The 15317-nt window shown below is 35.5% G+C and overlaps 1 protein-coding gene across 1 annotated transcript in view; it reads left to right on the top strand.

Annotated features, from left to right (window-relative positions):
- Positions 1–15317, top strand: part of LOC150019854 (cullin-5) — a 120466-nt gene that overhangs the window by 53251 nt on the left and 51898 nt on the right. The window contains exons 3-7 of the mRNA XM_090266712.1: positions 6395–6494; positions 10109–10285; positions 13119–13260; positions 14660–14805; positions 14888–14968. Coding sequence (XP_090122838.1) covers positions 6395–6494; positions 10109–10285; positions 13119–13260; positions 14660–14805; positions 14888–14968 — 646 coding nt within the window. The remainder of the gene's footprint in view (positions 1–6394; positions 6495–10108; positions 10286–13118; positions 13261–14659; positions 14806–14887; positions 14969–15317) is intronic.

Below are 15317 nucleotides of genomic sequence, written 5' to 3'. Positions count from 1 at the left end.
TTTAACCCCTCTCATCTGGCAACCATCAAAACACTTCCGTATCCATGATTCTGTCTCTGTTCTTCTTGTTTGCTTAGTTTGTTTTTTGATTCAATTGTTGATAGATACATATTTTTTGCCATTTTATTGTTCATAGTTTTGGTCATCTTTTTCTTAAGTATGTCCCTTTAACATTTCATACAGTAATGGTTTGTTAATGATGAGCTCCTTTAGTTTTGTCATGTCTGGGAAGCTCTTTACCTGCCCTTCTTTTCTAAATGATAACTTTGCTGGGTAGAGCAAACTTGGCTGTAGGTCCCTGCTTTTCATGACTTTGAATATTTCTTGCCAATCCCTTCTAGCCTGCAAAGTTTCTTATGGGAACTCCCTTGTAAGTAACTAACTGCTTTTCTCCTGCTGCTTTTAAAATTCTCTTTCTTTTTAATCTTCAGCACTTTAATTAAGGTATGTCTTAGAGTGGACCTCTTTGCATTCACCTTGCTTCAGACTCTCTGTGCTTCCTGGACTTATATGTCTATTTCCTTCACCAAATTAGGGAAATTTTCTTTCATTGTTTTTTCAAATAGGTTTTCAATTTCTTGCCCCTTTTCTTTTCCTTCTGGCAACCCCGTGATGCCAATGTTGGAATGCTTAAAGTTGTCCCAGAGGCTACATACACTGCCCTAATTTTTTAAAAATTATTTATTTATTTATTTATTTATTTATTTATTTATTTATTTATTTTTTCTTCCTTATGTTCCAAATCATTGATTTAATTCTCAGCCTCATCCACTGTACTGTGTGCTGCAAATTGTTCTTTATTTCAATTAATGTATCTTTCACTTCTATCTTTTATGCTGTTGAGGTCCTCACTAAGTTCCTTGATCATCCTTATAACCAGTGTTTTGAACTCTGCATCTGATAGATTCCTTATGTCCATTTTGTTTAGTTTTTTTTTCTGGAGTTTTGATCTGTTCTTTCATTTAGTCCATGTTTCTTTGTCTCCTCATTTTAACAGTCTCCTTGTGTTTGTTTTTATGTGTTAGATAGAGCTGCTATCACTCCCTGTCTTGGTAACGGGGCCTAATGTAGTAGGTTTCCTGTAGGGTTCAATGGCATAGCCTCCCCTATCACCCAAGCTGGGTACTCAAGGTGTCCCCTTCGTCTATGCTGAGTATACCCTCCCCTTGTAGTTGAGCCTTGATTGCTATTGGCAGATCAGTGGGAGGAATTTACCCAAGCCAGTCAGCTGCAAAGACTGCTTTTGACCACTGATCACCAACCTCTACCCTACGTGAAGCATCATCTGTGCAGGGGCAGGGTGGTGGTACTCCAGACGTGGTCTATAGCTATCCACTGGGTGTGCTGGCCCTGAAGTTTCCCAGGTGGTGCAAACCAATATCAGCCCCCACCTGTGTTCTTATGCCTAGGGCCACCCTGTCATGTGCTATAAAGCATTCTGAGATGATTGCTACTTGTGCTGGGCTTGTAGATTCCCAGGGGAAGCCAAGCTGTGACTCTCTGTAGGCTAGTTGCTGCTAGTGCTGGGCCTCCAACCTCTTAACAAGACATGCAGGGGCTGGGGGCCTTACTGAGGCCAGCTGTTGCTTGTTTAATAGGATTTAGAAAGCTGTGAAGCATGAGCAGGCATTCATATTGAAAAGTCACGCATAACAGCTTGGATGGCCCAGTGAGTTGGGTGGGGCGGAGTCTGGGGATCTCCAGTGCATGGAACACAGTGTTAACCAGATTGATGGAGTCTTAGACATGGCACCTGCTTGCCTTCTGTGTGGCTCTGTCAGCAGAAAGCTCAGAAAAGGTACAATGGCCTCTTCCCACCTTTCTCTGGGAGAAAGCTATTCCCCAGCTCTCACATTGATGCCAGACACTTCAGTTCTTCTCCGTATGCCACTTGAGCCTCTGAAGCTGCCACCCTAGTGCTGGAACTCAGGGAGTGAGTCTGAGTAAGTCTGTGTGTGGGTTCTTTAAGGGGAACTTCTTGGGACTCCAGAATATTCTTCCACCAACTCAATCCCTGCTGGTTTTTGCAGCCAGAAGTTATGGGGGCTTATCTTCCTGGCACTGGAACCCTCGGCTGGGAGGGCCTGGTGTGGGACTGGGACTCATCGCTCCTGAGTTACACCTCTGGAATTTTTATGGATGAGGGACCAACCCGTTCCACATCTCTGCCCCTCTTACCAGTCTGGATGGATGTGGTTTCTTTAATTCTCTAGTTGTCAGACCTCCTTTCAACTTGATTTCTGGTGGTTTTGAGGGATAGTTATTTTATATTTTAGTTGTAATTTGGATGTGATTGTGTGAGGAGACAGGTCATATTTACCTAAGCCGCCATCCTGACTGGATGTGGCTGGTAAAATTCCTATAATGTTTAGAAGTCCTTATACCATTTTGTAAAACTTGAATTAAAATAAATTCAGGCTTGGTTACTTCGGGGGAGGGATGTAGTAGAATTAGGGAGTGGAACATGGAGGGCTTTAAGGGTGTTATCATAGTACATTCCTCAAATACATTATAATAATGTTCTTCAAAATGTGTATGAAAATTGACCAGGAGACTTAGTGTCTTCTATTGTGTGTAGCATTGTGTTTTGAATAAGAAAGAGTATATTCAGGACATTTTCCCAGATTTAGCAACACATGGGAGCACCTGGATGTTGAGGAAAGGGAGCTAAAGAAGGTGTACCAAATCATTATCAAGTTTGATTCCTTCTTGGGTAACATTGTTTTTGGAGCTACTCAACCCCACATCCCTCACCACAGCATTCCTTCTTGCCTTAGGAGGTGCAAGTCATGTTTGAGCCCTTTTGACATGTACCCAGCAGTGGTTTGAATACACAGGGATACTAAGGGCCACCCTGCAGTATCAGGGAGGCCTGGATCTCCTCTGATCGGTAACTTTTGCTCCAAAATTCTCCAACAACTTTATCAAACTGTGGTCTTAATACTCTTGATACATAACCTTCCTTTCTAGTCTTTCCTATAGGGATTAGACCACCATTGTAGGCTTATATCCTTTGCCCAGCTTCTGGTAGTTCAGCTCCCATTTTCCCTCACAGGCATTTCACTGAGTAGATCTCTTGCTCTTCTAATCCTTAATGCTTCTTGGAATACCTAAACTAACACAAGTCAATATTTGTGAAGTGCTTGGCACATAACAAGCAGTCAATGAATACTGGTTTTTGTTATAATAAACAAGAGATGATGGTGATTTTGATTACGGTAGTGGTGATGGATGGAAATATCCAAATTGGAGTGACACTTATATAATAGGTACAATAGGACTGTGATTGAAGGTAGGGGGTGAAATAAGGTTAGTTTGTCTAGTTTCTTGCTTATCATTCCCCACTTACATGCTAACCACATTGATTTGTTTGTAGTTCACTGCAAGCACCATAGTGATCCATAGTTCTTTACTCATTATTTCTTCTTCATAAAATATTCTTCCACCACCCTCTTACACCTGTGTTTATATGCATAGTAACAGTTGTTAACATTGAATTATAGTCAGTATTTTTGTATGAGTTTCTTCTTTCCAACTGCAGATTCCCTTAGTTGTGAGGTAAGATTACAGCCATATTATAGGGGTCAATTAACCATTCTGTACTTTATTCAAAGAGAAATGGAAAACCATTGGACAATTTTAATTGTAGAGATAATATGATATGACCTTTTAATTTTATAAAGGTTACTTTGGCTACTGTTTGTTGGATGGATTGGAGGAGTGCAAGAGTAAATTTGGGGAAATGCTTTGGTGTGGGCTCTGGACCCCAATTGTCTGGTTGCACTGTATACTAGCTGTGTAATCTTGGGATTGTTACTTGGGAATATTCCTTAATCTTTTTGGCCTCAGTTTCCACATCTGTGAAATGGTGATAAAATTAGTACTCCTTCAGAGTTACTGGGAAGAATAAATGGGTTAAAACAGCTTAGAATAGAATCTGACACATATTAAGCAGTCAGATGTTACCTGTATTATGTCGTTTAACAAATATTTGTGTGCTTACTGCATCCTAAGCACTGGGCTAGAAACTACTATTAAGGCGAAGTTAACAATCGGCAAATGCAAAATCAAATTAATATACAAACTTTTGGATTATAATAATGTTCCTAAGAATCTGAATATAAAACAAACTATTTGGCCATTGATATAATGTTACAATTTTGGAGATTTTGGACATGTTTTATTTAGATTTCTTTGACATTTTTTATAGCAGGGACTCCAGAATGTACTGAATGAGTCACTGGGGAGCATTTTTTGAACAAAAGAATCCTCAACATAACCTTTGTTATGTTTCCCTGCTCTACAACTTGGTAATTAAGAAATTAACTTTGTGAATATGTATTAATATTAAATAAATTTCTGTAATGAATGTCATACGTCAGTTTTATAAGTTTAGAGCTTTTGTATACCAGTTTATAAGAGCTTTGTTGTTCTTGTTGTTCATATCTTTTTTAAAAAGGAGACTGTAGTAATTAATGTGTAAATGTAATGAATGTATGGGAAAGCTAGGAGATTCGCTGTAATGGGACTTAAATTACTATCTTTTTCTAAAAGATAGACTAGTTTACCTACATTGTGTTAAAAGAATTAAAAGGGCCCTTACTGGTGTGGCTCAGTGGGTTGGGCATTGGCATGCAAACCAAAAGGTCTCTGGTTCAATTCCTGGTCAGGGCACATGCCTGGGTTGTGGGCCAGGTCCCTGCTTTGGAGGGTCTGACAGGCAACCAATGGATGTTCCCATTGTACATTGATGTTTCTCTCCCTCTGTTTCTCCCTCCCTTGCCCTCTCTCTAAAAATAAATTAATTGAATTAAAAAATAATTTAAAGTATATATACTCACTTTGCATAAGAAAATATTAGTAGTTGGCCAAAATGTTTTATTCTGTTTTTTTCTGTAAAGTGGGTCTAGTAGCACTTAGTTGTCTTTAACTTCATTTGAAACAATTTTGTTAGATTGTATTGTGACAGTTGTCATATCAGCATGCATTTTTAAAAAATATAATCAAAATGGTGAATTTCTGTGTAGTCATTTTAATATTGAGATGGAAGAAAATAAGCAATATTGTCAGTATATTATGCTTTATTATTTCAAGAAGTGGAAAAATGCAACTGAAACACAGAAAAAAACAAAAAAGATTTGTGCAGTGAATGGAGAAGATGCTGTGATTGTGTCAAAAGTGGTTTGTCAAGTTTTGTGCTGGAGGTTTCTCGCTGGACGATGCTCTGTGGTCGGGTAGACCAGCTGAAGTTGATAGTGATCAAATCAAGGCATTAATTGAGAACAATCAACATTATACCACACAGGAGATAGCTGACATAGTCAAAATATCCACATCAAGTGTTGATGTCAATTAGTTTACTTGCTTTGTTGTTTGGGTTCCACATAAGTGGAAAAAAGCTTCTTGACCATATTTCCGCATTTGATTCTCCACTTAAACGTAATGAAAATGTTCTGTTTTAAAAACAAATTGTGATGGGCGATGAAAAGTGGATACTTTACAATAATGTGAAATGGAAGAGATTGTGGAGCAAGCAAAATGAACTACCACCAACTACACCAAAGGCTGATCCTCACCCAAAGCTGATATTGTATATATGGTGGGATTGGAAGGGTGAACTCTATTATGTGTTCTTTCTGGAAAACCAAACGATTAATTCCAACAAGTACTGCTCCCAATTAGACCAGCTGAAAGCAGCACTTGATGAAAAGCATTTGGAATTAATCAACAGAAAACACATCATCTTCCATCAGGATAACACAAGACTGCATGTTTCTTTGATGACCAGGCAAAAACTGTTACAGCTTGGCTAGGAAGGTCTGTTTCATCCACAGTATTCACCAGACATTACATCTTCAGATTTCCATTTATTTTGGTCTTTACAAAATTTTCTTAATGGAAAAAATTTCAGTTCCCTGAAAGACTGCAAAAGGGACCTGGAACAGTTCTTTGCTCAAAAAGATAAAAAGTTTTGGGGAGATGGAATTATGAAGTTACCTGAAAGATGGCAGAAAATAGTGGAACAAAATGGTGAATATGTTGTTCAATAAAGTTACTGGTGAAAGTGAAAAATGTCCTTTATTTTTACTTTAAAACCGAATGATTTTTTTGGCCAGCCTACTAGTTCACGTTGGGGAGGGAGATTAGGAAATAGTATACTTTTATAATTAAAAATATTTTATGCAGTAAAACAATGAATGACAAAGAAATAACAATATAAACAATATAAACAAATGAATGTGTGAGACAACGTTAACAAAAAGTGCTTGGTTCATATAAATGGATTCAAGCACCTTTAGGTTGGTCTAGCTTGGTCCATGGAAACTATTAAAACAGAACTTGTCTTTGTTCTTGTCCCAGTGTTAATGTTTGTTTACTTGCTTTATTTTTATAGGGATGTGCATGCAGTCTGTCTTTGGGACGATAAAGGCCCAGCAAAAATTCATCAGGCTTTAAAAGAAGATATTCTTGAGTTTATTAAGCAAGCACAGGCAGTAAGTTCTATATCTTTATATTAAGCTTGTTTTTAAGGTTTTACATAAGGAAGATTATAAGAAATATTTTAAATGTAGAACTTTCTGAAGTAATTTTAAATGTCACATTGACTTTTGATATATATATTTAAGTACATTTTTTAATGAAATGATTGTCATTTGTGCACTCCCCCCCACCATGCCATTTCTTTCAAGAGAGTACATTACACTCCTCAATTAAAAGGTGCTATAAACAACAGATGAACAAACAAATTTATAGAAACAGACAACAGTATGGTTACCAGAGGGGCAGGGGTGGGGGAGGTTAAAAAGGTTAAACTTATTTAAAGGTTATTAACCAATTTAACCCAAATAAATTTAATTTTTAAAACAAAGAAAAAAGCTAGAAAGAAATTAAGTTTTTTAGATGTCCCCATTATTTTTGGCCATATGTCAGCCCACGTAAATTATTTTTTTCTCACAACTAATACCTCTTCTCAAGCTGACAGTAATTTTCTTCAAGTTCCATCCATGTTGTTCCAAATGGCAAGACATATTTTATAGCTGAATACTACTTCAGCCATATTTTCTTTATTTATCTGTCTATGGGCATTTAAGTTGTTTCCATATCTTGGCTATTGTAAGTAATATTGCAGTGAACGTGGGTTTGCATAGAGTCCTCCTTTATTATCTGCCGGGGGTTGGTTCAAGGACCTCCCCTGCCAAGCAGATACCAAAATCCATGGATTCTCAGTCCCTTAATCAGCCTTCTGTATCTGTAGACGCAGAACCCACAAATGTGGAGGGCTAACTATAGAGTTTTTCAAATTAATGTTTTTGTTTTCTTGGGATATATAGTTAGAGGTGGAATTTCTGGATCATAATGGTATTTCCATTTTTGATATTTTGAGGAACCTCCAAACTTATTTTCTGCCATAGTGGCTGTAGCAACTTATATTCCTACCGACAGTGCACAAGGGTTCCCTATTCTCCACATCCTTGCCAACACTTATTTATTGTCTTTTTGGTCATAGCCATTCTACCAGGTATGAAGTGGTATCTCATTGTGGTTTGGATTTTCATTTCCCTGATTAGTGATATTGAGCATCTTTTCAAGTACTTGTTGCTCATATGTATGTCCTCTTTGGAAAAAAGTCCAATCAGATCCTCTGCCTCTGTTTTTTTTTTTTTGCTTTTGAGTTGTATGAGTTGTTTTTTAATCTGTTTTGGATATTGACCCTTTTCAGATATGACTTGCAAATATTTTCTCCCACTCAGTAGATTGCCTTTTTATTTTGTTGGTGTTTTTTTTTTGAGTGTGTAGAAGCTTTTTAGTTTAATTTAGTCTTACTTGTTTATTTTTGCTTTTGATATCAAATGCAAAAAATCAGTACCAACACTAATGTCAAAGAGCTTACCACCTGTGTTTTCTTTTAGGACTTTTATGGTTTCAGGTCTTAAGTTTCAGTCTTTAATTCATTAAAAAAAATTTTTTTTTTCATCACTATGTATCCCTCCTATATCCTATTTCATCTCCACCCCTCCTATCCTCAGTCTTTAATTCATTTTGAGTTAATTTTGTGTATGGTGTAAGATGGTGGTCAAGTTTTGTTCTTTTGCAAGTTGCTGTCCAGTTTGCTCAACACCATTTATTGAAGAGACTGTCCTTTCCACATTGTAGATTGCTTTGGGGTGTGTAACAGTATTTTTCCAGTTCATGAGCACAGAATATCGTTTCATTTTTGTGTCTTCTGTTTCTCACATCAATGTCCTATGGTTTTCAGTGTAGGTCTTTCACCTTCCTGATTAAATTTATTCCTAGGTATTTTATTCTTTTTGATGCATTGTAAATGGAGTTTTCTTAATTTCTCTTTCTGATAGTTCGCTATGAAGCACAAACAGTATAGAAACAGCAGATCTTTAGGTTTTGATTTTGTATCCTTCAACTTTACTGAGATTTTTAATTTTTAATATATTTTATTGTTCAGTTGCAGTTGTCCCAGTTTTTCCCTCATTGCTTCCCCCTACCCTACCCACCTCTCCACTGCCACAGTCAATCCCCACCCTGTTGTCCATGCCCATGGATCCTTTATACTTGTTCCCCCTCCCACTTGCTGAATTTCTATTCTGACAGTTATTTGTGGAGTTGTTAGGGTTTTCTGTATATCATATCACCTTCAAATAGTAACAGTTTTATGCTTTACATTCCATTTCCATTCTTTTTCTTGCTGTGGCTGGGACTTTCAGTGTTGTGTTGAATAAGATTGTTGAGAGTGGGCATCCTGGCTTATAGTTTTTTGCCATTGAATGTGATGTGACGTGATGTTAGCTGTAAGCTTGTCACATTTGGCCTTTATTTGTTGACGTACCCATCTCGAGAGTTCTTATCATATGAGGATGTTGAATTTTGTTAAATGCTTTTTCAGCATCTATCAAGGTGATCATATGATTTTTACCCATTTTTGTCAATGTGATATATCACCTGGATTGATTTGCTAATGTGGAACCATTCTTGCATCATGAATAAATATCCCACTTGGCCATGGTTTCTGATCCTTTTAATGTGCTGTAGAATTTAGTTTGCTGATATCTTCATAATTTTTGCATCTATATTTATCAGTGATATTGTCCTGTAATTTTCTTCTTGTGGTGTCCTTGTCTGGTTTTGAAATCAGGGTAATGTTGGCCTTGTAAAAAGAGTTTGGAAGTGTCTCCTTCTCTTGTAGTTTTTGGAAGAGTTTGAGATGAATTAGTATTAATTCTTCTTTAAATGCTTGATAAAATTCACCAGTGAAGCCATCTGGTCCTGGACTGTGGTTTTTTGAAATTTTTGATTACTGATTCAATCTTCCTACTAGTAACTGGTCTGTTCAGAGTTTATTTCTTTGATTCACTCTGGGTAGGTTATATATTTCTAGTAATTTATTCATCTCTTCTGGGTTGTCAAATTCGTTGGTGTATAACGGGCATAGTAACCTCATGATCCTTTGTATATTTGTGGTATCAGTTGTAATGTCTCCTCTCTTCTGATCTTATTTGAATCCTCTCTCTCTTTTGTTCTTGTGAGTATACACAACTTTCTGTGAATATTTTTTTTGTACAAAGACATTTATAGCAGTATTATTCCTGATAGCCAAAAGGTGAAGACAACCCAAATGTCTGCCAGCGGACAAACATAAACAAAATATGGTACATCTATCAAATGAAATAATATTTAGCCATAAAAAGGAATAAAATAATTATACATGCTACAACAGGCAAATATATAGCCACAGAAAAGTAAACTAGTGTTGCTTAGGGCTGGGAGGTGAAAGGAGGGAGAGACAAAGGGGAAGATAAGGTGACAGCCAATAGATTCAGGGTTGTTTTTATTAATTGACATATTACTGACATAGAACATTATATGAGTTTCAGATAGACAACATAATAATTTGGTATATGTATTTATTGTGAAATGATCACAAGTCTGTGAACATTTTAATTTTCTCTTGGATATATATATATGTTTTAATTTCTTTTGCGTATAAGATAGTTTGTACAGTAAATAAAGTATTTTAAATGTATAGCATAACATTTTCTAGTATTCATTAAAGCATTTGTATTTTAATTGGTACAATTCTTTTCTTTTTTTTCAGCGCGTACTGAGCCATCAAGATGATACAGCTTTACTAAAAGCATATATTGTTGAATGGCGAAAATTCTTTACACAATGTGATATTTTACCGAAGCCTTTTTGTCAACTAGAGATTACTTTATTGGGTAAACAGGGTGGCAATAAAAAATCAAATGTAGAAGATGGTATTGTTCGAAAGGTCAGTTTTCCCTTTTTTTCCCTAATATTCTTTAGAAAGGGTGGTTTGAAAGACTTCTGAAAGTAATTTACATAAGTGGATTTTTCTACTTCATGTATAAATTTCTTTCCAGATGTTGCTGGGTTTATTGAATAATATGTTTTTTTCTTTCATCCTTTTTAGCTTTAAATTTCTTTCATCTTCTTGTGTGGTGCTAAACTTTAGAATTGTGTTTCAAACATTATGTCCTTTGCTTTTTCTTTTACTTTCTCCTTTTCCTAGTTTTATTTTCGAGGTTTTATTTTCTTATTCAGTCTTTGTACTATAAATTAAATTGCTTTCATTCTGTTTCAAAAATCTGTCCTTTTATTAGGTTACCTTTCGTTGTCTTTGTGTTCAGTCATGACTAAATTGCTATCATCTTTATAATTTTTTTACTTCATTATAGTTATTATAAACTCATTATGTCCTGTGTTTACTTTTATATTTTATATAGTTTCTAGTTAAAAGCTCTGTGCCCAGTAACAACTCATGATTTAATGAAAAAAGCTAATCTCTGAAATTGGAGCCCCAAATTTCCCCTTCAGCTCTCAATCAGTAATGAACTAACCTCTCTGTCCTCATTTATTGTTTATTTTCCTATTTGTGAGAATCAAATGGAACCACAGATATGAAAAGTGAAAAAGGCCATTTGACCTTTAAACAACTCACTACTTGCTACAGTGGTTATAGCAACAAACTCAGATTTCAAACACTCAAGTACCGGCCTGGGTATTATTGCCCCAGCCTTAAAATTTTTACTAATGCTGACAGGGTTATTGTAAATTTAGATACCTAATGCTTCTTCAGTGGTAGAAATAACTGCAGTGTCAGACATTACCACTACCTGCCCCAAAATAAAAACACTTCCAGATGCTTTTTGATTTGCAGTTCCATAATCTTGTTTCCTTTTATTTTTCTGTCATTTCTTTAATTTTGTGGTAGTCAGCATCACTTAATGATTAAGAGCATAGATTCTAGGACCACAGTTGTTGGATTCAGGTTCCAGTATTGCCTCTTATGAGCTGTGTAAATATGGGAGAGTTAGCTTTCCTCTCTGTGCCCCAGGTTCTTCATATGTAAAGGGAGATTATAACACCTATATCTAAGTGGTGAGGATTAAATGACTTACACATATGTGGAAAGTATTTAGAGCTAGGTACATAGTGAATGTTATATAACTGTTATTCTTGTATTGATGTCGCTGCTGTTGTTATTAATATATTTCCTATATCTGACAAAGTTACTTGGAGAGAGAATACATACTCAAGAGTACGTATATATCATTTCATCATTTAAATGGAACATCTGGCCCTAACTGGTTTGCCTTAGTGGGTTGGGCATCATCCCATATACCAAAAGGTCACCGGTTTGATTCCTAGTCTGGGCACATGCCTGGGTTGAGGGCCAGGTCCCCAGTTGGGGGCGTGTAAGAGGCAACTGATTGATGTTCCTCTTGCACGTCAATGTTTCTCTCCCTTCCCCTCTCTCTAAAAATAAATAAATAAAATCTTAAAAAACAAACAAATGACACAGAATACATTCTTTTAAAAAAATGGAACATCTGTAAGATGCATTTATATATTCCTTTTTTTTAAGATACACTATCAAACAGATTTTCAGTTGGTTCTTTTCACAGTTGTTATGTGTTTGTACAAATATGCGCATGAGCATATTAAATACATACCAGTATTTCTGAAATTCAACTTTGGAAATACAGAAGAAATAACATCTTCCATGTATTACCATATTTAATTTTTACAACGACTTGAAATTTATAATATTATTTTCATTATTTTACAGATGGAAAAGCAGGTAAATAAGTAACATCTAAAATTCAAATCCAATTATATTCGACTTTGAAAAATATATTCTTTACTAGGATTTACCATATATTCTTTACCACATTTAAATATACTTCTTCCCTTAAGTATTCAAATGAATGTAGACCTAAGAATTTGATTTCCTTTTTTAGTGTTTGTACTATTTTTTTACTCTAGCTGAGTTGTCAAAATGCCCACCCCTGTTTGTTCAAGACTCACACTCATCTTAATCTTATCTGAACTCCAAACTCTAGGTTCATGTCCCAAGCATCCCACCCCCCACAAAAAAAAAAAAAAAAAAAAAATAGAAGAAAGTGCTTCATTGCTCCTCCTGCAAAAAACAGAATTGTGTATATAAGGTCTGTCTGGAAAACTCCAGCCGTTGTTAATATAATGAGAACGGTTCAGGTGACATCATTGTAACCTGGCAGCCAAGGAGAGTGGACTGGAATATGTATGTGTGAACAATGACGACTTCACTGTACAAGTCAGTGGGGGCAGTAGAAGCCATTGAGTGATCATGTGTACTGCGTGGTTGTCACATTTAAGATGACTGAGTGAGTAGAGCAACTGATCTCCATGAAATTTTGCATTAAGCTTGAACATTCCTTCATGGAAGCTATTTGGATGATTCAGAAGGACAATGCAGTGAGTGCAGCACAAATAAAAGTGTGGCACAAATGCTTCAAAGACGGTTGAGAATCTGTTGAAAGTGATCCACGTTCTGGAAGGCTTGCAATAACAGAACACCTGAGAATGTTGAATGTGTACAGGCTGTAATCCACAATGATCGGAGAACTGTGTGAAGTCCCAAGGTGCCTACTTTGAAGGGGACTGAGGTGTCATTGTCTTATGTACAGTGTTTCCTTTATCTTCAGAAAATGTCTCTATTTTTCATAATACACGTCTGGATACTGTCTGGATAGACCTCATATATATTTTGTATATTGATCATCGAAATGATTGAGTATTTTGTTTTGTTTTTTTCCTAGCTCATGCTTGATACATGGAATGAGTCAATCTTTTCAAATATAAAAAACAGACTCCAAGATAGTGCAATGAAGCTAGTACATGCTGAAAGGTTAGGAGAAGCTTTTGATTCTCAGCTGGTCATTGGAGTAAGAGAATCCTATGGTATGTTTGAACTTTTATGATTATAATTTCTTTTTCATGCAAATTCTAAGACAATTATAGAGTAGTACTATCAAAATTGTGTTTATTAGCATATAGTCACATCTACTTATACTGCCAAATGCTTTTAAGAGTACAAAAAAGATATTCTGCTTTAAAGTAACCTACAAAAATTCGTATTTATGTGGTTAATATTTGTTTTCTCCATCTAATTTTTTGGTTGCTGAGTCTTTTTAGCAACTTAAATTAGAGAAATATAGATTTGAATCTATAAATTATAAAAGGTAACCAGTTTTCTACTTATGTTTTTAGGATATAAGTTAATTCCATGTGTACATTTATCTTCGATCCTTTCCATTTTTGACAATGATATTCTCATTTGTTCTTTCAATCAGATATTCCTCTAACTAGAATATTCTTCTTCCCTCTTTATCTTCTAACTCATTCTCATCATTTATTCCCTTATGGAGGCCTTTTCTGAAACTCAGACTTAAGTTAGGTCCTCTCATAGTGCTTTGTAGTACCTATGCTTTCCTGTCATACTACTTTATTGTAATTAGTCGTGTTGTTGACACTGTGTCTTCCCTGAATATATAATTCCTGGCACAGAATAGTCGTTAATAAGAACTTTTTATGTTAATGAACCTTTAGTTATCTTTGACTTGCTTTCTATATTATACCCTTATATTTCTTTAGGTATCAGATCTAGATTTTTGTTAGCCAGGTCCCTGAAATTTATTTCTTTTGATTTCACCTGCCACCAGTTTGGACTACTTTAAAACTCTTACTTCTGGAATTTTGAAACAGTTTCTTATAGGGATCATTTTGCTATCATTTTACCCATATACTCTTCACCAGATTAATTTGTAAGTACTATTTTATTGGTATTTTTTTTACCCATTTAGTGCTGTCCCATGCTAAATTCAGATTACTTTGCCTGAGATTTGAGGCTGTCCTAATTTACCCTTTTCATCTATTAACCGTACAATCCACTCAGACAGCCTAGTCACTGTACCCTGACTAGGCCTTGTGCTTTTCTACTTCTGAACCTTTACTTACTTTCGGTAGGTCTAGCTATGTAAATTCTAGTTTATTCCTTAAGACTTATTGTATATCTCATCTCTTTTGTGAATGGTTTGATCCAGTTAGAAGTCAATGTTTTTCCTGTTCAAAAACAAAATAGCCTATGTTCTCTAGGCTGTTTGTCATTTTACTGCTTTGTGCTGTTATCTTTTTAAGTGTTTTTTTATAGAGAAGATTTTGTCTTATATGTTTTTGTATTCTCTTGAGCATTGTCAGTCCCTTGCAAATAATGACTCCTCAATATTTGTTATTTCATTTGTTGTACTCAAAATACTGATTTGAATCATAATTAGAGTAAAATTTTATTTTTGTTTTTCAGTTAACCTTTGTTCTAATCCTGAGGATAAGCTTCAGATTTATAGGGACAATTTTGAGAAGGCATACTTGGATTCAACAGAGAGATTTTATAGAACACAGGCACCCTCGTATTTACAGCAAAATGGTGTACAGAATTATATGAAATATGTAAGTCAGAACTTAGTATATGTGCTAATTTGAGCTAATGTCTTGATGTTCTTAAAATGATTGTTATTTTGCCTCTGGACAGGCAGATGCTAAATTAAAAGAAGAAGAAAAACGAGCACTACGTTATTTAGAAACAAGACGGGAATGTAACTCTGTTGAAGCAGTAAGTAATTTTGTACTTGTATATTTTACGGGATTATTTGAAGTACAGTGGGCCAGGGATGGCAAATATATAATGCAAGTAACATTATTTATCCTTTATCTGTCTCTGACCAACTAATCGATTACAGTACTTTTTCCCAATGAGCCAAAACACAGTTTTTATAGACATCTTATTTAGAACTCATTGTTTTTCAGAGCTGATGTGCAAGATAAAATCTGTTTGCCATCCCTGCTCTAGAGTTTACTATATTTAATGTAGTAAATTTTTAGTTAATTTAATGATTAATTTTTAATCAGTCTCCTTTATTATGTGTTATGCATATCTGAAGTTAACCCTTTTAGTTTGTGTG

Source organism: Furipterus horrens, unplaced genomic scaffold, assembly GCF_987537825.1.
Source record: "Furipterus horrens unplaced genomic scaffold, mFurHor1.1.pri manual_scaffold_2, whole genome shotgun sequence".
NCBI lineage: Eukaryota > Metazoa > Chordata > Mammalia > Chiroptera > Furipteridae > Furipterus > Furipterus horrens.
This window is presented reverse-complemented; position numbering and strand designations above follow the sequence as displayed.